Source organism: Pteropus medius, unplaced genomic scaffold (assembly GCF_902729225.1).
Source record: "Pteropus medius unplaced genomic scaffold, Ma_sr-lr_union100, whole genome shotgun sequence".
Taxonomy (NCBI): domain Eukaryota; kingdom Metazoa; phylum Chordata; class Mammalia; order Chiroptera; family Pteropodidae; genus Pteropus; species Pteropus medius.
This window is the reverse complement of record NW_024344370.1, coordinates 20,408,116-20,433,079: the sequence shown is the minus strand read 5'-3', so window position 1 is coordinate 20,433,079 and position 24,964 is coordinate 20,408,116. Positions and strand designations below refer to the sequence as shown.

The window sequence follows — 24,964 nt, the reverse complement described above, 5'->3', positions numbered from 1 at the left end:
GCTGCTCCAGTGCTGGAATTCAGAGTGAGTGAGTCTCTTTAATAGGAACATCTGTGACTACTGCAGTCCTCTCACTTAGCCACAATCTCTGCTGGTTTTTCACAGCCAGAGATCATGGGGACTTCTCTTCACAGCACAGGAACCTTGGGATGGGGACCCAGTGTGGGGCCAGGACCCCTCACTCCTCAGGTGGGAGAGGGAGCTCTGCAGTCAAGACAGCTCTCCCGTTTTTCGATCACCACACGTGGTTGTGGGACTGGACTGTTTCGCATCTTCACCTCTCCTACCAGTTTTGAGGTGACTTCTTATGTTTGTCCCTAGTTGTAGGGCTTCTGTTCAGCCAGACCTCAGGCGACTCCTAGTCATGATTGTTCTGTATTTTTGTTATAATTTTGATGTGGTCGCAAGAGGAGGCATGTACAACATCTAGCTTCTATGCCATCTTGGCCAGTCTCAGAAGAAGTCCTCTTTCAACACATCAACTTTTCAAATTTTCTCGCTGCCATGGGCATGCTTACATTTTGAGAAATTACTAGAAACAAAAGGGTAGTAAGCAATTCCTTATTCTTTCCTGTAGTAGAAGTTATACCTAGACTTAAGCAAGAAGAAAATGGTATCACATTTTTTTTTCTGTATGTTAGGACTTTCTGCAGGGATTAAGGGCATTGTATATATCAATGGCTGAGAGTCCCAATATCAATGGCTTTGGCCATTATTATTATTTTTTTTAACAATAATTATGTCGAAAACCTGATGGTATTGAAGAAAATCCTAGGTAGGAACCTTGTGGATATCTTATCTTTCAGTTTTAAAGAGTATGTTTTTAGGAACACTCTGTCCCTGTCTCCTCTGTCCTGCAGTACAGGATATCAAGGAGCCCTTATGGCAGCCCATGGTGCCTGAAAGCTTCTGTCATAGCACATGGTGTTTATTTTTGTCAGTGGCAGATTGAATATAAACAAAAATAAAAAAAAAGTAGAAAAGTTGGAAGATAAACTTGAGGATATCTTACAGAAAGTATGGCAAAAGGACAAACATGTTAAAAATGGAAATCTCAAGGTTACAGTTGTGTTCTGGGTACAGAATAGCCAATACAGATTGTACCAGATCAGAGATTCCAGGAGAAGATTCTTCAAGATGATAAAATTGTTACATTACCAAATGTGTATAAATATATTGGGAGGGGGTGTATACAACTGAGGAAGAGTTTCAGGATAAATTAGTAGTAAGTAACTAGAAAATTAAGCAAACAAACATACAAAAAATAAAACTAAGTAAATAATAAACTCCGAGGAAAAAAAAATAATGTTATTCATAAAAAGACAAATAATAAAATATTATATAATTAAGATGTGGAAACATTTACATAATCATAATAATGTTAACACTGAATATCAAACATTAATCAAAATATAAAATAACTATACTGGGAGAATGAGAAGAGAAGTATACATGTAGGTGAATAAATCAATGAAGAGATCTTGAAAGACTTGGGGCGGGGGAGGAAGCCTCGAATTTCATAGTGGAAAATCAATCAACAATGTCTAGCACTGAAAAATCAAAAAGTAGTAATAAAAACAGATGATAGATGCTGGTATTCCTCAATATCTGTCTTCTCTATCTTCCAGAATAATAGAACTTTAGCTTGGGTACATGGCATCCCACAATATAACTACATTTGCAGCTTCCCTCATAATTAAGTATGACCATGTGTGTCATCTTAGACAATGGGATATAAGTGAACGTGTCTTCTGGCAGTTTCTGGGAATCTCCTTTAAAAGATAGCTGGTACACAATGTCCATTCTTTCTCCCCATCTCTGTCATGCCATCTGGACTATAAATGACATAACTTTGGACCTTGAGGACAAGGGCTACATTTTAGGGATGGCAGAATGGAAGGTGGAAGGCACAAAAGCTTCTGACAACTTCACAGGGCAGAACTGCCATGCCAGCTCTAAATTGGACTTGTACTTGGAATTGAAATACCTTGTCTAAGCCAATGTTATTTAGAGTCTTTCTGTTACTCACAGCAAAGCCTAATTCTAATTAATTCAGCACATTATTAACAGATGGAAGTAAATACCAAAGGTATCATCTAAAAGGTGGAAATTGGTTGACTATGGTCGTTGTGAAATGATAGGAAGGAAGGAGTGAAGAATGATGATTTTGCTGCAAGTTCTACAGAACTTGAATCCTTCAGCTATGTGCATGTATAACTTTGATTTAATTTTTTTTTAAGAATGACAATTAGAACAAAAACACATACTCTGCATTTTTCTATTCTTAGTTTTTGCTTAGGTTCCTCATACCATGATCCCACTCCACTTTCTCTTTCTTCATTTCTATTCTTGTGTCATCCCTCTAGCTAGATTTCAAGTGCCTTAAAAATACGAAAGGTGTCTAATGTTTCTCTATTTCCTTGTTAGTATATGTAACACAGCATACACAGTAAATACAGGATTTAATTTGATTTCTTACCTGGCTCCTAACAAAATGAAAAGTAGGACTTTGAACAGGACAGTATTTTGAGATATTTATTTGTTTGTTTGTTTGTTTGTTTATAAAATTATTGGGGTGATACTTGTTAATAAAACCAAAAGTTTTCAAGTGTACAATTCAATAATACGTCATATGCATGTTGCATTGTGTGTTCACCACCCAAAGTTTTATTTCCTTCCATCACCAAATATTTGACTCCTTTTTATCCTTATCTACCTCCCTCCTCCCTCCTACCCTTTGGTAACCACTAATCCACAGTCTGTGTCCATGAGTCTCTGTTTGTTTGTCATGTTTGTTGCTTTCAGTTTTCTATTCCACATATGAGTGTTTGAGAAAGCTGCGATCTATGACTTCTCCCTAAACGTCTCCCTCTTTCTTCACGTATGCAAGAGAAAATGAAATGCTTTATTTCTTCTAGAAGAGCTCTGCGTTTTGTCTCTTGTTCTTCAATAGTACTTCCTTCTTTATAATCTGGGATGACCCTTCAGTGTGAGCTGAAGCCTATTCATATTTGCTCATAAGAGCCAATTTTTGGCATCACTTCTGAACTCCACATTGAATGAATCATAGAATTAGCCATGGTGGAAATCTTTGTACCAGGGAAATCAGCATATGCTTTTCCTTAAAGCTGATTGTTAAATACTTACCAGTACACCACTGCCACTATCTAAATCGTATATCAACATCTTTCAAATAGAAAGTAAACTAATGTACCCATGACTAATATAATTTTTCAATCTATCATTCATTACATAATATATTACATATATTTCAGATCACTTCATGTAATTTTTAAAAGTGTTATGGAGATATATTTAAAATGTCATATAATTAATTCATTTAATGTATACAATAAAAATGTTTTTAATATATTCATGGAGTTATGCAACAATCATCACTATCTAATTCCGGAACATTTTTATCATGCCAAAAAATACCTTAGACCCATTAGCAGTCACTCTCCATTTCCAGCTACACCCACCCCTTGGCAACCATTAATCTACTTTCTGTCTCTATGAATGTGTCTATTCTGGACATTTCAAATAAACAGAATGACAAAATTTTGTGGTCTTTTGTGACTGAATTCTTTCATTTAGCACAATGTTTTTAAGATTCATCTATTTTGTAGCATGTTTCGGTATTTCATTCCTTTACATGTCTCTATAATATTCCATTACACTCATATGTCACATTTTGATTACTCATCTACTTGATGGACATTTGTTGTTGTTTTTTTTTTTTCCACTTTTTGACTCTCGTAAATAATGCTGTTATGAACATCCATGTATAAGCTTTTGAGTGGATATACGTTCCATTTATTTTGGGTATATATCTAAGAGTGGAATTGCTGAGACATATGATAACTCTATGTTAAAAATTTTGAGGAGTGTTTTCTAAAGTGGCTAAAACATTTTATATTTTCACCAGAAGTATATAATGGTTTAAATTTCTCCACATCCTAGACAACACTTGTTATCTGTTTTTTTTTTTGTTTGTTTGTTTGTTTTTATTCTAGCTATCATAGTAGGTAGTAAGAGGTATCTCATTGTGGTTTTAATTTCCATAATGACAAGTAATGCTGAACATATTTTTGTCTGTTTATTGGCCATTTGTATATCTTCTTTGGATAAATGTCTATTCAAATTCTTTGCCCATTTTTTAAACTGTATCATTTGCCTTTTATTATTGAGATGTAAGAGTTCTTTACATACTGTAGATACAAGTTCCTTATAAAATATATGATCTGAACGTATTTCCTCTCATTATGTGGGTTATCTTCTTCACTTTACTGATAGTATTATTTACAGTGCTCCATATAATTTTTTAAAGCTTTCATTTATGACACTCATCAATTACACCATGAAAATCGTTAAAAGTGTCTTACCCGAACTATTTCACAGTCAACATTTAATTCAGTTGCAACTGCTTCAATTTTCTCTCTACATACAGAGCCAAGGCTGGTCATGCCATTATCCCAGTACTTCTTAAGAGTGGCTAAGTCTCGGTCACTGAACTGAGTACGGTCTTGCAGCTGTAAAACACATTTTAAAAATTAGAATAATCAAAAGAAATAACATTATAAATAGGATCATCATGGTGAGATATGCTAAATTATTTTCAACACATAACGGTAGCTAAATTAATTTCATAATTCTTACTCTCTGTTCCTCCATTTTGAAATGGGCATTTTCATGATATTTATTTCTATAACATGAAAATGGACTAGAACAAAACGAATAAAATATTTTAACTGTTAGCAATTAAACAATGTAGATTTTAAATAGTTATAATAGCACAAATAATTCACATCATTGTAGAAAATACAGATAAATTTTAAAAATAAGAAATTTCAATCACTCACAATCCTGGAAATATCACTTGTTAACATTCTAATGCATATACTTTCAATATCTTTACGCGATGCATATATTCACAATCACACTACATACATTTCAAAAGTAATGTATGATCACAATACTGTTTTGCCTGTCTTTTGATAAGTTCATCTAGATTTGCCATACACATAGGTCTTCTACTAATGTTATAATTAACAAAAAAGGTAAATAAGATAAATGTAAGAAGATAATGGAGCCCTACGAAAACAATCATGTTTATGAGCTTCGGTAAGTTCCATAATAAGTCTAACCATTTGTTCTTAGACATTTTGTTTTGTTTTGTTTTTATTTTTATTTATTTATTTATTTATTTTATTATTATGATAAAATTAGTTAATGAAATTTAGTAAGTTTCAGGTGTACAATTCAACAGTAAGGCATATATATAATGCACTGTGGGTTCACCATCCATAGTTAGATTTCTCTCTGTCACTAAATATTAGACACCTTTTACCACGTCTACCTACCTTCTTCTCCCTCACACCATAATATCTGGTAACCACTAGTCTATTATCCATGTCCATGAGTCTCTGTTTCTCCTGTTCATTTGATGCTTTCAATTTTATATCCCATATATAAGTGATATCATGTGGTTTTCAACATTTTTGGTCATTTTAGCTTAGCATGATTATCTAAAGGTCCACCTATGTTTTTGCAAATGGCAGTATTTCATCCCTTCTTATGGCTGAGTCGTATTCCATTGTATATATGTACCATAGCTTCCTTAGCCAATTATCTATTGTAGGATATTTCGGTTGCTTCATGTCCTGGCCACTGTGAATAATGTTGCTATAAAAATCGGTGGGCAAATATATTTTCAGATATATATTTTCAAGTCTTTGGGGTAAATACCCAGTAAAGGGATTGCTGGATCATACGGTATCAATTCTTAGATTTTTTGAGGAGCCTCCATATGGTTTTCCATAGTGGCTGTACAAATTTGCAGGCTTGCCAGCTGTGTATGAGGGTTCCTTTTTCTTTGGCATGATCTCCAACACTTGTTATTACTTGTCCTGTTGATAACAGCTATTTTAAAAGGGGCGAGTTGGTATCTCATTGTGGTTTTGATTTTCCTTTCCCTAATACCTAGCAATGTTGAGTATCTTTTCATATGTTTGTTTTCTATTTGTATGTCTTCTTGAGAGAAGTGTCTGTTCAGGTCTTCTGCCCATTTCTTTGATTGGATTGTTTGTATTCTGTTGTTATTGAGTTAAATGAGTTCTTTGTATATTTTGGATATTAGGCCCTTATTAAAGGCATGGCTTGCAAATATATTTTCCCATTTGGATGGTTGTCTCTGCACCTTATTGATGGTTTCTTTTGCTGTGCAGAAGCTTTTTAGTTTAATGTAGTCCCATTCATTTATTTTTGCTTTTACTTCCCTTGCCTTTGAGGTCAAATTCGTAAAATCCTCTTTAAGTTCAAGGTCCATGAGTTTAATTCCTATCTTTTCTTCTATGCAATTTATTGTTTCAGGTCTTATATATAGGTCCTTAATCCATTTTGATTTAATTTTGGTGTGAGTTGATAAACTACAGTCTAGTTTTATTCTTTTGCAGGTGGTTTTCCAGATCCTTCAACACCATTTATTGAAGAGAATTTCCTTTCTCCACTGTATGTCTTGGATTTATTGTGGAAATTATTTGCCCATATAAACATGGGTTTATTTCGGAACTCTCGATTCTGTTCCACTGGTTCTTGTGTCTGTTTTTCTAACAATACCATGTCTTTTTGATTATTGTCGCTTTGTAGTATAGTTTGAAGTCAGGTAGAATGATGCCTCCAGCCTCATTCTTTTTTCTCAGGATGGCTTTGGCAATTCGGGGTCTTTTGTGCTTCCATACAATTTTGATGATTTTTTTGTTCTATTTCCTTAAAAACTGCCAATGGGATTTTGATGGAGATTGCATTAAATCTGTATAATTCTTTAGGAAATATTATCATTTTAACTATGTTGATTCTTCCAACCCAAGAACACGGAATATCTTTCCATTTCTTTGTGACTTCTTCAATTTCTTTTAATAGGGTCTTACACTTTTCACTATATAGGTCCTTCACATGTTTCCTTAGATTTATTCCTAAGTATTTTATTATTTTTGCTGCAATTGCAAAAAGAATTATTTTTTCCACTTATTTTCTGACACTTTATTATTAGAGTATTGGAACACTATGGATTTTTGAACATTGATTTTGTATCCAGAAACGTTACTGTATTAGTAGAGTTTTTGTGGAGTCTTTAGGGTTTTCTAAGTACAGCATCATGTCATCTGCAAAGAATGACATTTTGATGTCTTCATGTCTTATTTCGATGCATTTTGTATCTTCCTCTTGCCTGATTGCACTCGCTATGACTTTCAATGTTATACTGAATAACAGTTGTGATAGTAGACAGCCTTGCCTTGTTCTTGATTTTAGAGGTAAGGATTTTAGTTTTTCACCATTAAGTATAATGTTGACTGAGGGTTTGTCGCATATGGCCTCTATTATTTTAAGATATTTTCCTTCTATACCGATTTTGTAAAGTGTTTTTATCATAAATGGATGCTTTCTCTTGTCAAAGGCTTTTTTTTTTTTTGCATCTATTGATATAATCATATGATTCTTATATTTTAATTTGTTTATGTGGTGTGTCACATCAACAGATTTGTGTACATTGAACAATATCTGTGCCCCTGAGATGAAGCCCACTTGATCATGGTGTATAATTGGCCTCATAAAATGAGTTAGGATGTATTGCCTCCTCCTCGATTTTTGGAAGAGGTTGAAGAGAATAAATATTAAATTATCTTTCTATGTTTGGTAGAATACACTGGTATTTGGTAGAATACACTGGTAAAAGTCCTGGACTTTTACTTTTTGGTAGGTTTTTGATGATTGTTACAATTTCCATACTGCGGATTGGTCTATTTAGATGTTCCAGTTTTTCTTGATTTAGTCTGCGAAGGTTGTATTTTTATAATTACTGTTCCATTTCTTCTAGGTTAATAAGTTTGGTGTTATATACTTTTTCATAGTATTCTTGTATGATCCTTTGTATTTCTGTGCTGTCAGTCATAATTTCCCCTCTTTCATCCCTGATTTTCTTTATTTGCGTCCTTTCTCTTTTTCTCTTTAGTGACTCTAGGGAGGGCTTAGTCAATTTTATTAACCTTCTCAAAGAACCAGCTCTTTGTTACATTTATTTTTTTCTATTTTTTGTTTGTTTGTTTATTTGTTTGCTTTCAATTTCATTTAATTCTGCTGTCATTTTGATTATTATTTTCCTTCTGCTGAATTTAGGCTTCATTTGTTCTCCCTTTTATTTTTATTTTTATTTTTTAAAATTAATTAATTATTTATTTTTTTAAAGATGAAGCATTAGGTTGTTTATTTGGGCTTGTTTTTGTTTTTGGAGATAGTCCTGTAATTCTCTGAGCTTTCCTCTTATGATCATTTTTGCTGTGTCCCAAAAGTTTTGATTTGTTATACTATCATCATTATTCATTTCTATGTATCTCTTGATCTCTATTTTATTTCTTCTCTGACCCAGCAGTTCTTCAGTAGCATGTTGTTTAAACTCCAAGTATATGTGGTTCTTCTCGCTTTCTTTTTACAGTTGATATCCAGCTTCACAGCATTATGATCAGAGAGTTTCGTTGATATGATTTCAACTCTCTTATATTTGTTGAGTTATCCCTGTGTCCCAGTATGTGGTCAATCCTTGATAATGTTCCATGCGCACTAGATAAGAATGTATAAGCAGCTGCTTTGGGATGAAAGACTCTGTAAATGTCAATAATGTCCAGTAGGTCTAATTTGTCATTTAAGGATGAGTGTTATTTCTTATTGATTTTTTGTTTGGATGAACTGTCGTTATTCGATAGTGGGGTATTTAGGTCTCCTACTATGATAATGCTTTCGTCTGTTTCTCCTAATAGTTCTGTTAGTAATTGCTTTACATATATCAGGGGTCTTTGATATGGAGCATAAATATTAATAAGTTATGTCTTCTTGGTGCATGATTTTCTTTATCATTATAAGGTGTTCCTCAGTATCTTCCTTTACCTTTTTAATTTTGAAATCTATTTTATATGATATTAGTACCTGTACTCCTGCTTTTCTCTGAATGACATTTGCTTGAAATATCATTTTCCACCCTTTTACTTTGAGTCTATATTTGCCTCTGGAACTGAGATGTGTCTCCTGGCGGCAGCATATGGTTGCGTTTTGCTTTTTGTAACAATGTGCAAATCTGTGCCTTTTTATCGAAGAGTTCAGTCCATTTACATTTAGGGTGATTATTGAAATACGAGGTCTTCTTATATCCACTTTATGTTTTGCTTTCTGGTATTCGGTATTTCCATTGCTTCCTTGTCCTTGTGTTTCTTTTTTTCTTTATTTTGGCTTGCTTTTGTGAGTTTTCCTTCTGGTTCTTCTTGTTTTATGTTATATACTTCAGTTCTGAATCTTTGGTGTGTGGTTACCATTGTGGTTACCATATATATATATTTAATCTCATACACACGCACATATAGTAGTCCATTTTCTTCTGTGTGTGCCTTATCTCCATTCCCTTTTGAGAATTTGAATCTTTGAATCCTCCCCTTTTCAATCATTGTTGTCTCAATTAGTCCCCATGTATGCTAAATGTTCATTACTATCTTGCTATAGCAAATCTCTTCTTATCGTTTAGGCTTATAATACCTTGTTCTTAGGAAGAATTGCACTCTTCTGCTTCTATCTTCCTGCTAGTTGCCTTGTTCATAGTTATATATATATTTTTTCATTTTGTTTTATGTGAGCTGACCCCTTTCAATATTTCCTGTAGTGCAGGCCTTGTAGTGGAGACTTCCCTCAATTTTTGTATGTCTGGAAAGTTTCTTTATTTCTCCTTCATATCGAAAGGAGAGCTTTTCTGGATACATTATTCTTGACTGGTAGTTCCTTTCATTTAATAGTTTTGATATTTGATTCCAATCCTTTCTGGCTTGTATGGTTTGTGCTGAGATGTCCTACGATAATATAATGGGTTTTCCTTTATAGGTTACTGTTTTGTTTTTCCTGGCTGCCCTGATTATTCTGTCTTTGTCATTGATTTTTGATAAATTTAATACAATGTATCTTGGTGAAGGCCTTTTTGGGTTTATATAAGTGGGTGTTCTGTTGACTTCTTGCATACCAAGCTCCAGTTCATTCCTTAGATTTGGGAAATTCTCATCAACTATTTGTCTGAAAATGCTTTCTAATTCCTGTTCCTTTTCCTCGCCTTTGAGAATATCCATTATTCTTATGTTTCTTTTCCTAATGTTATCAGCTAGTTCTTGTGTTCACTTTAATTTTTTTTTTCTTCTGTTTCTCTCTTCTTCCTTCTAATTTATTTCTGGATTTCTGTCCTCGATATCACTGATCCTTTCTTCCATTTGATCAACTCTATTTCCCAATGTTGGTATTTCATTTTTCAACTCTTACAGTGTGTTCTTCACCTCCATAAAATCTATTTGCTTCTTATTGAGGGTTTCAATCTCCTTGCTAACGAACTCATTCTGCTCACCCAGTTGTTTTTTCAGTTCTTGAAATTGTTGATATTAGTTGTTTTGGATCTCATTGAGATTTTTCAGAAGTACCATCCTGAATTCTCTGTCCTTTTAGTCACATATTTCTATGCCTGTAAGCTTATTTTCTGGAGATTTTTCTCTTTCTTTCTGAGCTGTCTTTTCACCTCGGTTGTTCATGGTGTTTAATGGACTATTTCTCCACCTGGGCATTAATGGAAGCGTATTCTGCTTTTATTTTATTTTATTTTTTCCAGAAAGAAGATTTATTATATAAAGGTCAGTCTTTAGCCTGTTGCAAAAAAGGCGTTTTTCTTTTGGTTTCCAGTTGGTAGCGTCTAAGCCTCTTGGATTCCTGCTTTATATAAAGTCTTAATAATGCCTTGTTTTTTCCTTTATAGATATTCAATCACGCTAGCTACCCTCAGTCTCAATCCCCGCCAGCGTTAGCGACGGTTTTGGTATCATTTGCTCAGATTCCTCTCGGGCTCCGTGGTGTTCTCACATCACTCCCTTTAGAATTTTTTAATCCAATAAACTATAGACTATATTGTAGTAATTCAGTGAATCCTAGAAGCATCCTTAGGCAAGTAAATTAGAAGCACAATAGGATAATAACCTTCATTTTACTGCTAAAGTCAGAAACAGAATTCAAATGTCTCATTCAACAGCACAGAAAGTCCATGGCAGAGCTCGAAATAAAAATATATATATTTTTTTCTAGTTGTTTTCCCATATGATGTTTCCACTTACCTCAATAGATATTGAAAAAAGTCTAAAAACAAACTTTAATTAAATTATATATTCTACAATGCCCTATATGTGTATGTGTGTGTTTGTGAGAAGAGAGACTGATAATAAGAGGAAAATAAGAGAGCAAGAGAGTGAGAGAGTGAAAAACTGTGAAAGTGAGTGAGTCGAGGAAAAATGTTGCAAATCATGGCACGAGATATAAGATTCTACTGCCGCCTTCTACCTAAATAGATATGGTCTAGTCCCACAGGGAGTGCAGACTTCAAATCCTTCCTAGACATAAAATGTTTTCATCAATTTCTTTCCAATTGAAATTTACAATGCAACACTCTCATAAATTGGATTGGGGTAATAATGGAAAATATTATATACAATATATAAAACACAACTTACATAAAGAGTTATCATATCTAAAACTGATATAATACTATACAACAGGAGAACATTTGTATTAAAACTATGATCTTTTGAAAAGGAATTTTAGCTTTCAGGAGGAAAAGCAATATATGAATTTTTAGTGTGCTAACAAGATTGTGAAGTTAGATATTATAATTAACAAGTGTCTCTTCATAAGAACTGTAGCAATTTTTGTGTCTATGTGTTAATTTCCTTATCACTAAATTTGTTCTTCCACTACTTATAAACCCCTGATAAGTAGCATTTATTTCAAGTACTAGTACTAAATAACATGTTCCCAGCTCAATTTTTTTTTTTAAATCAAGTGAAAAAATCCTCAAGTTATTTACAATGTAAAAATCTCATTAGGACTTCAGGTCAAGATGGCTTAGTAGGTAGATGCTATGTTTGCCTGCTTTCATGACCACATCAAAATTACAACAGCACAACCATCACTGAGAGTCACCTGATTCTGGCTGAAAAGAAGTCCTACAAATGAAGACATATAGAAGAGGCCACCACGAGACTGGAATGAGGCATGGAGATGCAAAACGGGCTAGTCCCACACCTACATGTGGTAGTTAAAAGTTGGGAGAAATATCTCTGCTGTAGAGGTCCTCCCTGAAGAGCAAGGGGTCCCAGTCCCACACAAGACTCTCCATTCCAGGAAGAGAATTCTCCACAATTTCTGGCTGTGAAAACTAGAAGAAATTTTCGCTGAGTGAGACAGAGGACAGCTGAAGTCACAGTCGTTCCTCTTAAAGGGCCTGCATGCAGACTTGCTCAGTAATGAACTCACTTGCTCTGAGCTCCAGTGCTGGGGCAGCTGCTCGAAGAGTGCCAGGGACATACGAGAAGAAACTGAATTGTCTGGCTTCAGGGTGAAGGCTGGAGGGGCAGCTTTCTACCAGGCGGACGTGCTGGCGGTATCTATTATTCCTTTGTTGTGCCTCGTCCATCCCATGAGCTATGCAGGTGGCTGCCATATCTGAGCTGAGCTCTATCAACGTTGCTAACACAAGTCACCCCACCCAAGTGATTCCGAGATCCTGTCCCTCCCAAATTGTGCCCCCCGCAAGCCACCTCCAGTGGTTTGTTTCCATACAAATGGCCTGTCATGGCTCAAGGTTTGAACTTTCCTAAAATCTTTCATAGGTTTACATAACCCGAACAAACATGAACTGGCTTCGGTGTGACCCATACCTCTTGATGAGCAGTCCCAAGCCTGGCACTAGTGGAAACCAGCTTTAATTCTAGCTTGGCCTCTCAAGGCACCACTAAGCTCAGCACAGACGGTGGCCATCTGTGGATTGCCTGGTGACTCTTGCCAGGAAGCCTTGGACAGTGCACAGGCTGCTGCTGAACTTGGCCTATGGCTGGGCCCCTCCCAGAAAGCCCTTGGGCCAACATGCATAGTGGGCGGCTTCAACCAGAGCACCACCCAGGATGGCATCTGAGGAGGACACACCCAAATGGCAGACTAGGTAGACACCAGAATCCTGCTAAAGTGATTATTGCTCCATAGGGTCAGCCCCTTTCTGGCCAATCCTCACAACCAATCAACCCATGGGGTCTATCTCTCCCACTGATGTGGAAAGAGCAACAAAGCCTCAACTACATCAGGAAGGCATACACAACCCCTGGGTGTACAAAGGGCACAGCTTAGGCACCCAGCTCAGGAGACCAGGGCCACTGGACCCCACGGGACACCTATTACATAAAGCCACTCTACTAGGACCAGTAGACTTGGGAGCCCTACCTAATACATAGAAACAAGCACAGGGAAGCAGCCAAAATGGAGAGACAAAGAAGCATGTCCCACATGAAAGAACAGAACAGAGCTCCAGAAAAAGAGCTAAACGAAGTGGAGACAAGCAATCTAACAGATGCAGAGTTTAAAACACTGGTTATAAAGATGTTCAATAAACTTAGGTGAAGAGTAGATAACCACAGTGAGAACTTTAACAAAAAGATAGAAAACATAAAAATGGAGATAGAAACATAAAAAAGAACCAGTCAGAAATGAAGAATGCAATATCTGAGATAAAGAGTACATTAGAGGAAATCCACAGATCAGATAATGCTAAGGGTTGAATCAACAATTTAGAAGATAAGGTGCTGAAAACAGCCAATCAAAACAGCAATACGATAAAAGAATACAAAAAAAAAATGAAGATAGTTTAAGGGGCCTCTGGGCCAACATCAAGCACACCAACATTTACATCATAGACATACAAGAAGAAGAGCGAGAACAAGAAATTGAAAATCTATTTGAAAAAAATAGTGACAGAAAATTTCCTGAACCTGGTAAAGGAAATAGACTTATAACCCTGGGAAGCTCATAGAGTCCCAAACAAGATGAATCCAAGGAGGCCCATACCAAGATACATCATTAAAATGCCAAAGGTTAAAGACAAAGAGAGAATCTTAAAAGCAGCAAGAGGAAAGCAATTAGTTGCAGTTAGTTCACTATAAGTGAGCTCCCATAAGACTGTCAGATGATTTCTCCACAGAAATTTGTAGGTCAGAAGGGATTGGCACAAAATATCCAAAGCGATGACAAGCAAGTACCTACAACCAAGATTGCTCTACCCAGAAAAGCTATTATTTAGAATAGAAAGAGAGATGAAGAGCTTCCAGAGAAGAAAAGCCATAGGAGTTCATCACCATCAAGCCAGCATTACAGGAAATGTTGGAGTAAGTCCTTTAAGAAGAAATATATACATATGTGCATATAATATGAATAATAAAATTGCAATAATTACATATCCACAATTAACTCAAATGAAAAAAGATTAAATGCTCCAGTCAAAAGATAAGGTGGCTGAATGGATAATAAAACAAAACCTTTACATATGCTGCCTACAGGAGACTCACTTCAGATCAAAAGACACATACAGACTGAAAGTAAAAGAATGAAAAAAAATATATTTCATGAAAATGGAAACAAACAAAAAAATCTGGGTGGCAATACCTATACCAGACAATACAGATTAAAACAAAGGCTATAACAAGAGACAAAAAAGGGCCCAATAATCACACTTTGAGCATTTATCTGAAAAAAGCAAAAATACTACTTTGAAGAGACATGTGAATATATGTTGATTGCAACATTATATATAATAGCCAAGATATGGAGGTAATCTGTGTGTCCATCAATGGATAAATGGATAAAGAAGAGGTGGTACATATATACAGCGGAATATTACTCAGCCACAATAAATGAATGAATGAATGAATAAATACATAAATAAATACATAAATAAATAAAATCTTGCCATTTGCAACAACATGGATGGACGTAGAGGGTATTGTGCTGAGTGGAAGAAGTCAGACAGAGAAAGAGAAATGCCATGATTTTATTTACATGTGGAATCTAAGGAACAAAATAAACAAAACAGAAAGAAACTCATAGATACAGAGAACATTTTGAGGGTTGCCAGATGGAATGGGAGTTGGGGGCTGGATAAAAGAGAGGAAGAGGTTAAGAAATCCAAATTAGCAGTTACAAAAACAGTCTTGGGGATGTAAAGTACAGCATAAGGAATATAGTCAGTAACATTATAATAACTATGTATGGTGTCAGATGGGTACTAGACTTATTGAGTGATCACTTTATAAGTTATGTAAATATCTAGTCACTATGTTATAGACCTGAAACTAATATAATATAGTATGCCAACTATAATTGAAAAAAAATAAATAAATAAAATAAAAGTCTCATTAGCTGTCCATCTTATATTGATTGTACAATAGTTGTGGGGCAAAATTCTCAACAAAAATTGAGAGCAAAATACATGGTATGAAAATTCTAGGTAGAATAAATAGCCCATAACAGCCAGTATAAATGTTCCCATATTTTCTCATTGTGCCAAATCCTTCAGTGCAAGCTAGCCTACACTATGGTCAAAATGGAAGAAATAATGTACAGAACACGGAACATTCAGTCAATTAATTTGTAATTTATGCGAGGACATCCAAATCTGAATTATCTCTTAAAATGAACTAAAAACACCTGGTTTGATTTGTTAGAAATGTGCTCGGGTCTCAGAATTAGCAATGCTGAAGGTGACCTACCACGAAACCTATTAAGTAGAAGCTTATGTAGGAAGATGTTATTTTTAAAGCTCCTAAGAACATCTTTTAACTAAGAAAATAAAGTAATAAAGATAAACTAGGGTTAAAACTGCGAATACTCATTTAGAGAAGGGAAAAAAGGTAGATACCTAAAGGAAAAGGCGAGTTTTTTCCTGAGGAAACCTGAAATTGAAATCAGTTTTGGCTTCCTCTTGGACTCTAAAGCCACTTTCACTTTACAAGATATCCTACAGCGTAACTGTTGGTTCCTAACTGCTGGCTCAAGTAAAGGGGACATATTAGACAACTGTCATCATCTTCTTCTTCTTGCTGCTGCTGCTGCTGCTTCTTTCTTCTTCTTCTTCTTCTTCTTCTTCTTCTTCTTCTTCTTCTTCTTCTTCTTCTTCTTCTTCTTCTTCTTCTTCTTCCTCTTCTTCCTCTTCTCTCCTCCTCCTCCTCCTCCTCATCCTCCTTCTTCTTTTTTTGTGAAAAGAGTAACATTCCAATAACCCTGGCAAACCAGGTGAAAGATGAGGCTTGGCCCAAGCAACCAGATAATTGTGTTAATTTCACTTGGATTCTGTTGCAACATAATAGAAACCATTTGGCTTCTTCATAAGTCTCAATGACATTTCTAGGAATTCAGTTCTTTGTTCCTCCTTAAAAAATAAAACTAGGTGGATGTGGTTCCATTGTGTAGCAGTTAGCACGTCTGCTTTACACGCAGAAGGTCCTGGGTTCGCGTCCCAGTGGAGCCACGGTCCATGGTCTATGGTCATGCCACTCGTACAAGCCCTCTGTCTGATCTTGGAACAAGCCCGATATCTGAAGCTAAGCTAGGTCAGGCCTGGTTAGTACTTGGATGGGAAACCATCTAGGAAGACCACGTGCTGTAGGCATAAATAATAATAATAAATAAAATAAAATAAAACTAGGTGACAAAACTTTGGTGTTAGAGAGCAGACTTTCCTGTTTGAAGTATAAATCTTAGTTAAACGTACAACTGAACTATATATTTGTACTCAGAAACAACCCCTTTTAAATGAGAATTATTAAAAATTTATTTTTTCGATTTATTTTTCAGTTATCATTGACATACAATATTATATTAACTTCAGATGTACAACATCTGAAGTTAATATAATATATACCTTATATAATATAATATATACCTAGATATTTATATACCTTATAAAGTGATCATGCAATAAGTCTGGTACCCATCTGACATCATATATATTTATTATAATGTTACTGACTATATTCCCCATGCTGTACTTTACATCCCCATGATTATTTTTAATAACTGCCAATTTGTACTCCTTAATCCCTTTCAATTTTTTCACACATCTTCCCAGTCCCCCTCCCATTTGGCAACCACCAATTTGTTTTCTTATGTATGAGTTTTATTTATTTTTTTTATATTCCACGTATAAGTGAGATCATATCATATTTGTCTTTTCACCGAGCATAATACCCTCTAAATCCATCTATGTTGTGGCAAACAGTAAGATTCCATTCTTTTAATGATTGAGTAATATTCCATCATAATATTCCATTGTATATATGTACATATTTACCCATTCATCTAATGATGGACTCTTAGCTTGCTACCATATCTTAGCTATTATAAATAATTATGCAATAAACATAGAAGTGCATATATCTTTCCAAATTGGTATTTTGGACTTCTTCCAGTAAATACCCAGAAGTGAATTGAAGAGGAATTTTCACTCAAAAGGCTAATCAGCTTTGTTCTGCTTCTGTAGATATGCTTGCTGCATAGGCTGTACTTAAAATTAACTAAAGACTCATCTTCTCTTTTGCTTGTTCTATCTAAGCAACAAATGTAACTGCCTGTATCCCCTAGCAACTCTCATACTTTGTAACTCATTGTAACTGCCTGCAACCCATAGCAACTCTCATGCTTTGTAACCATCTGAGGCCGAATTAATCAATCAGCCCATGCTAAATATGTTCTATATAAGGAATGTTGCAAATGAGCTCCCAGCCCAGATCTTCAGAGTGCTAGCTCCTCCTGGACTGCCAGCGTAATAAACCCGAGTTCTCCAACTCTCCAAGTGCTGCTTGGTTTCTTGTCGGTCTGATTTTTGCAACTTTTCTGCAACATTTCTGGAGGCTCCAATGAGATTTCAACCATATAGGCTCTTTGAGCCGCTGGACCGATGGCTCGGCCAGGCCGGGGAGAAGGAGCTCTGAGACGAACGAGGAGATGTGCCACCTGACAATATTCCAGGTTCTCTTTCTGACCAGTGCTCTGACTCTCTGGATGGCTGAGCCCCCAACCCAACTCATTGGAGGGACAGACCAACTCACCAGGAACGACCACAGGATAAGGTAAGGTCCCGGGGTCTCGGCCTCCTAGTCAGATCCAGTCTCTGGACGGAAGAGGAGCTTGATCACCTCCTAGTCTTCAGTTAGAAGACACCAGGGTCTTTCAAGAGGGGAGAAGACATCAGAGTCTCTCCAGTGGGGGAGACATTAGGATCTTCCAAGGAGGAGGGAAGACATAGGTCAGGGCCTTCCAAAAGTGGGGAGGCAATGTTTTAACTTGGTGTGTGAATGAGTGAATGAATGAGCGGCCTGACTGGTTTGATCGGTCAAGTACGAATTTGTGGCTCCACAGCTGGGCACCCTTAAGGTCCCTTAAAGGCTACTGAGTCCAGGTGGGCTCATCTGCGCTTCCATGGTGTACGGCATACGGTTCAGGGCAGCATTGGACTAGTGTCTGATCGTAAGTAACAAAGCTAAGTCCGCTACAGCTAAGCGTCACCTAAGCTCCTTAGAGACATGGCCAGATAAGCACCTGAGTGGTCTCCTCCCTAGAAGAGGCACCCACCCTTGTTTGTCTTTGTATCACTGACACAGGGTGGGATACACGGGATGGGGGTGGGGGTGGGAGTTGCAATTAACCACTGATTTGGTTTAAGAATTGTCTATCTCCAAACAGCTCGTTTGACATAGGGGCCCTCTGTCAAATTATTTTCTTGAAATTTTAAGGTCTATTTTCTCCCTCCATTAGAAAGCTCTCTAAGGCTAATATAGGGGAAAGTTCTGAGCCAACTGTCTTAAACTGTATGTTGAAAAATTTTAAGAAAGGCTTCTCAGGGATTACAAGGTCAAGTTAAGCCCAGGAAAACTTCGTATTCTTTGTGAGCATGAGTGGCCCACCTACAGGGTAGGATGGCCTTCGGAAGGGACCCTGGACTTCCTCACTTTTAGAACTGTGTACTGGGTAGTGACAGGGTCTCTTAGACACCCCACCTAGTTTCCATACAAAGACTCATGGTTGCAAATCCAACTGTAGTGCCCCTTTGGCCCCGGTTCTGCACAAATAGGCAGGGACAGAGTAAGGTACTGGTGGCCTGACTGACTCTTGGAAAGAACAAGGAATACAAAAGTTGTGAACTATGAGAAGCTTAGAACCATTACTCAAGAATAAGATGAGAACCTGGACAGCTTTTTTAGCTGGCTGGAAAAATCCTTTAGGAGGTATACTAATGTAGACTCCACTTCTGCTGCAGAGATAGCTTTGTTAGGCCAGCATTTTATTAGCCAGTCAGCCCCTGATATCAGATGCAAGCTTCAAAAGCTGCAAATGGGGCCACAGACTAACCAAAATCAATTACTATATACGGTCTTCATGGTCTATAACACTTGAGATCTTGAAGAGGGAAAACGAGAACAGAATTTTAAAAAAATGACAAGCCAGGATTATGACTGTCACAATTGGCCAGGCCCTTGGTACCCGACAAGCATCCCTTAAGAGACCGGTGAATAAAGAGACATTGAGTTCTTGCTTCAAATGCAAGAAAATAAGATGCTGGGAAAAGGACTGTACCAAAAAGCCCCTGAGCCCCTGACACACATGCAAAGAAACTGTTACTAATCCCTGGCATTGGCAAGTTGATTGTCCACATTCCCAGAGAGGAGGGCAGACAGTCAACACTCTAGTATCCCAGATCCAAGAACTGTGTGACTTAAGAGGCCTGGGGCCATCCTTGCTGCCCCAGCCCAGTAATATGGTCATTACTACTGAGGAACTCTGGGTAACTCTGGACGTAATGGGTAGGCAAATTCAATTCCTTTTAAATACAGGAGCAACTTGTTCTGTTCTCCCTGCATCTGCAGGAAAACCCTCCTCATGAACTATGATCATTATAGGAGTAGGAGAAGGCAAGGTCAACCATTTTACTCCACCACTGACCTGCCAATGTGAAGATTAGATCTTTCAGCAAGAGTTTTTAATAGTTCCAAGCTGCCCAGCTCCCTTGGTAGGATGAAATATTTTAACTAAATTATGAGTGACATTACAACTTGGGTGTAGACCCCCAGTCTTTTAATGCATTGGCCAACAAATTAATCCTGTGGCTTGGTATAATGGCAAGCCCGGGCTAGCCAGAACTGCTGTGCCAGTAAAAGTTCAGCTTCTTTGCTCCTTCACCAAGACCCAGACTTATAAGCTGGCCCATTGATAGGAGCGCCTTCCCAGAGATTTCGGTAATCAGGAATTTTCTCCCCCTTTCACCTTCAGACTCTGAAATACAGAGTGAAATACACAACAGGATTTCCTGGAAAAGTGATCATAACAGTGGAGCCTAAGATCACCTTCGGCATGGCAGGAAGGAAACACTGAATTTTTACTAGATACTAGAGCTGCTACCTACTCTGTCCTGACCCATCCCATGGGCCTCTCTCCAATGCTGACTGCACCACACAAAAGTGCAATCCATTAGAACCAATTGTAACCAAACACTTGAATCCTCGTTGGAAATCCGGGGAAGTACTAACACTTGGCATTGACGGGACAGGGCTAAATTCTTATGTTCAAATTCGTATCAGAGGTCAAGTACTAGACCATCCAGTTCGAGCTTTTCAGGCTTATAAATCTTTCTACAAGGAAGTAACTGAACCTCTACTCCCCCACCACAATCAACTAAAAACTTATTTCTCAAAATGGCTGAAGGAATAGCTCACTCCCTGAATGTATGTATGTGAGGGAACTCTGATGGGAGATTGGTGGCTATGGGAAGCTACAGAACTAGTTCCCACCAAGACAGTGCCAAATATAACAGCCCCACACACCTCTGATGATAGTCAATGGATTTTAAAGCATTCTATTATAGGACAATGCTGCCTGGCTGGGGTGGAGGAAATGTCTTGGAGTCAGTCAGAAACTTAATTTGCCTTGGCCTATGGTATTATAATGCCACCTCTAAACAAAGCGTGTGGTGGGGATACAGGACAGAGAGAAATCTGTTGGCCAGATTCCCAGAGCTAACTGGAGCCTGGCAAGACCCAGGCAGTGTCCGAGACTGGATAGCCCCATGTGAGTTTTACTGGATTTGTGGAAACAAAGCCATATCTGCCTCCCCAGAAATTGGGAAGGGAGCTGTATAATTGGCATGATAAGGCCATCCTTCTTCCTCTTACCTCTGAAAACAGGGGAATTGCTTGTTTACCCAGCCCCACAACCCTTACAATGGGTAAAAAGAGAACTCCAAATAAGGGACTAGAAGGATGATGAATGGGCCCCCGAGCAGATAATCCAATACTATGGGCCTGCCACTTGGGCAGAAGATGGATTTGGGGGATATCATCCCCATTTACATGTTAAACTGGATTGTCTGACTACAGGCAGTCTTAGACATTATTACCAACGAGACTGGGAGAGCCCTGACCCTCCTTGCACATCAACAAACTCAGATGAGAAATGCCATCTACCAAAACAGTTTGGCACTAGACTATCTATTAGCAGCAAAAAAAGGCATGGGTGGAAAATTCAATCTCACCAACTGTTGCCTACAGATAGATGACCAAGGCCAGAGAGTTGAAGACCTTGTCAAGAAGATGACAAAACTGGCACATGTGCCTGTGCAAGTATGGCACGGATGGAACCCCAACAGCCTTTTGGGGGGATGATTTTCAGCCTTTGGTGTGTTTAAAACCTTAATAGGAGCAGTTTTACTGCTCCTCGGAATCTACCTGATAGGGCTGTGCCTGCTGCCCCTGCTAGCAAAAAGCTTAAAAAAGCATGGTGGAAGCCACAGTACAGCGGTGAGCTGCAGCACACATAAACTTTACCCACCACTATCAGGAGATCCCCTAGGATAGTTTAGATAGAGAATGTGAGACTCTAGTGTAAAAAACCCAGAATGTCTAGAATCTCAAAGGTGGGATGGGAATAAGAGTGGAGAGGAGGCATCCGAAAAATGTAAAAGGAAAGGCTTGCAGAAATTACCAACTCAGCCGGTTATAGATTAACCACAACCTATTGATTTCTAAATGGCTTTCTGGAAACTCTTGCCACACCAGCAAAACAAACTATCTGTAAATAGATAGGACCAGTGGTCTGGGAATTATTTTCCCCTTGCAGCCCCAACCTGAAACTCAGGAAGGATAAGGAAAATTTCTATCATAACACCAGCAGAAAAATACATAACATTTACTCAGTGTACTAACCAATGTTTTAACATCTCAGATAATAAGACCTTGAACTGTAGCTCCACTACTTCTGTAAGCTATGCAAATGCACATGTTAAATTACCTGCTGGATGGCTTCTTATTTATGGAAAAACTATTTATTCTTATGTTCCTGCTAACAGTACTGGGAGACCTTGTTACCTGAGAAGACTAACTGTATTTATGCCTCAAAAGTCTTCAACTAGGCACTGCAAGGAACTCACCCTTGCAGGAAATGATATACCTAGTTAAGTTTTCTTCCCTCCTTTCTTTGGGAAAAAGGCCCTCTTCTCCAAATCCAGATAATGCCCCTGAAACTGGTAACTCAGGACCATCATGCAGAAATGACCCTAGTCCCGGCAGGGTCCTTAGAGTCTGAGAGGGGAGGGGACTTTAGGCCAAAGGTCTTTTTACTCTTTAAGAAATATATTAACCAAGCCTGTTTCCCTTTACTTGCTTAATAGGCAAATCAATAATAGAAATGAATAGATATATGATTTAAATAACAGTTTGTATCTTCTCCTCCTTGTCTAGGGACTGAGGCGGTGCTTCCAGGAAACCTAAGACCCCACTCTGATTAAGGCAGAAAGAGAAAGAGCTCCATGAAACCCCAGTAGGCAGAGACGACCATTCTCAGCCGGAAACAGATATGGAAGAAGAGACCTCCCGTCCCTCAACATCCATACTAATAACAAGAGGGTTCATAACTCTTAGATAAGAGGCAGGAAAATTAGTTTGGGGGGTTTCTGAGTCTGCCTACAAAGACACTGAGGGCATCTTATCTTAGAAGGGGTCCACTGTAATCCATAACAATTAGATGAGTTATGGAGGTCCTGGTCCAGAATATGGAGTTGGGGATCCTAGCTTCTCCCACTCGCAGGTCCTTCCCTCATGTTCCTCATAGACCTCTTATCCTCACCCCTTTTATCCTGAACTATCTTGTCAAATTTGTCTCCTCAGGCCTAGAATCCATTAACTTACCAATGGTTGTGACATCCAGACCACCCTTAAACCAGCCCCTAGGCCAAGAAAATCAAGAGGTTGATGCCCTATAAAAATTTAAATGGGCATCAAAAGGGGAGGGAATGAAGAGGAATTTTCACTCAAAAGGCTAATCAGCTCTTTGTTCTGCTTCTGTAGATATGCTTGCTGCATAGGCTATACTCGAAATTAACTAAAGATTCATCTTCCCTTTTGCTTGTTTTATCTAAGCAACAAATGTAACTGCCTGTACTCCCTCCTGCACTTTGTAATTCTTTGTAACTGCCTGCAACCATAGCAACTCCCACGCTTTGCAACCATCTGAGGACAAATTAACCAATCAGCTCATGCCAAATATGTTCTATATAAGGAATATTGCAACTGAGCTCCGGGCCCAGATCGTCAGAGTGCTAACTCCTCTGGGACTGTCAGCATAATAAATCTGAGTTCTCCAACTCTCCAAGTGATGCTTGGTTTCTCGTCGGTCTGATTTTTGCAACTATTCTGCAACAGAATTATGGGGTCGTGCACTGATGGTGGGATTGTAAATTGGTGCAGCCCATATGGAAAATAATATGTAAGTTCCTGAAAAAAAAAAACCCTAAAAAGGGAACTATAAAAATTTTCTAACTCAACTAACACTTCTCTCAGCTTACTCCCTCAGTTTTCCATGTGTTGTGTACTACTCTGCCCTATCCAGACAAAATAACTGGCACTACTGAGTGTTCAGACTTGTTTTGTAAAAGACTGTTCATCTCGCCACTAGATAATGGGTTCCTTAATAGCAGAGATCATGCCCTTTTACTTTTATTTTCATTGTAAAAATAAAAGTAATAATGTTCTTTAGAAAAAATAGTCAAACAATCAGAAAGGTATTAAATGAGATACGGTTGCTCTCCCTTCCTTATTTATAAACTCCCAATCCCCACCCCAAAGGCAACCACTGTCAGTACTTTTCTGAGTAACTTCCCAGGATAAAAATGCATATACGCTTACAAAAAAAGGTGATACTCTAAACAATTTTTTTCACTTAACAGTATATCTTACAGATCTTTCTATAGCATCACATATATATATACTTCAGTCTTTTTAACTGTTACATTGTGTTCCATCATTTGGACACTCTCTGATTTACTTAAAATTATCTAATGATGGACATTTAGGTGATTTCAGGTTTTTGCTATTAAAAACAATTCTGAAATGGACATCCTTGCACATGTTGCTTTATACTTGCAATTGTATAAAATGGGAAATTCTCAGCTATGTGTTTTGATCACTTCCACTTCTTCCCATTGTTAGGGATGAGATTTTTACCCTAAAGTTATGGAGATAGTCAAACAAATGACTTTCAACACTAGACAGATGAAGTCAACAGTAGTGTATTAGTCTCTTATACTCACATCCCGGAAGAGGAAAACACTGTATGCCATGCAGGGTCACATGGGAATTCTATTTGGAAACAGAATAAACAAGTAGCAGCTGTGGTGTAACCCTTAAGGTTGGTAAAACTTTTGTGTTCTACAAGATGTAATTGGCTTATTTGAATCATTCTGTGGGTTAGCAGGAATTTGAAGGGATAACAGGCACTGTGCTTGGTCCCTGTGATAGGAGAGTTGTTTGAATATGACATTTTATCTGCAGGAACACAACCAGAAGGGGAACTTGACATCATTTGAGACCCTCTTGTCTTTCTCCAGATGTTAAGACACATAATAAAGGGCCTTAGTTTTAGGTCTTATATCATAAAATAGAATTGGTGGGCCAAAAATATGTGCCTTTAAGTTTAAAAAATATATATATCCAAATTGCCCTAGGACAAGGGCTGAAATGTATGTTAGTCCATATTT

The 24,964-nt window shown here is 37.5% G+C and overlaps 1 protein-coding gene across 1 annotated transcript in view; it reads right to left on the bottom strand.

The window, feature by feature from the left end:
• The window catches only part of HDX (highly divergent homeobox), a 184,056-nt gene that overhangs the window by 55,894 nt on the left and 103,198 nt on the right, over nt 1–24,964 (bottom strand). Inside the window, exon 5 of the mRNA XM_039870224.1 lies at nt 4,386–4,532. Within this exon, the coding sequence (XP_039726158.1) occupies nt 4,386–4,532 (147 nt within the window). The remainder of the gene's footprint in view (nt 1–4,385; nt 4,533–24,964) is intronic.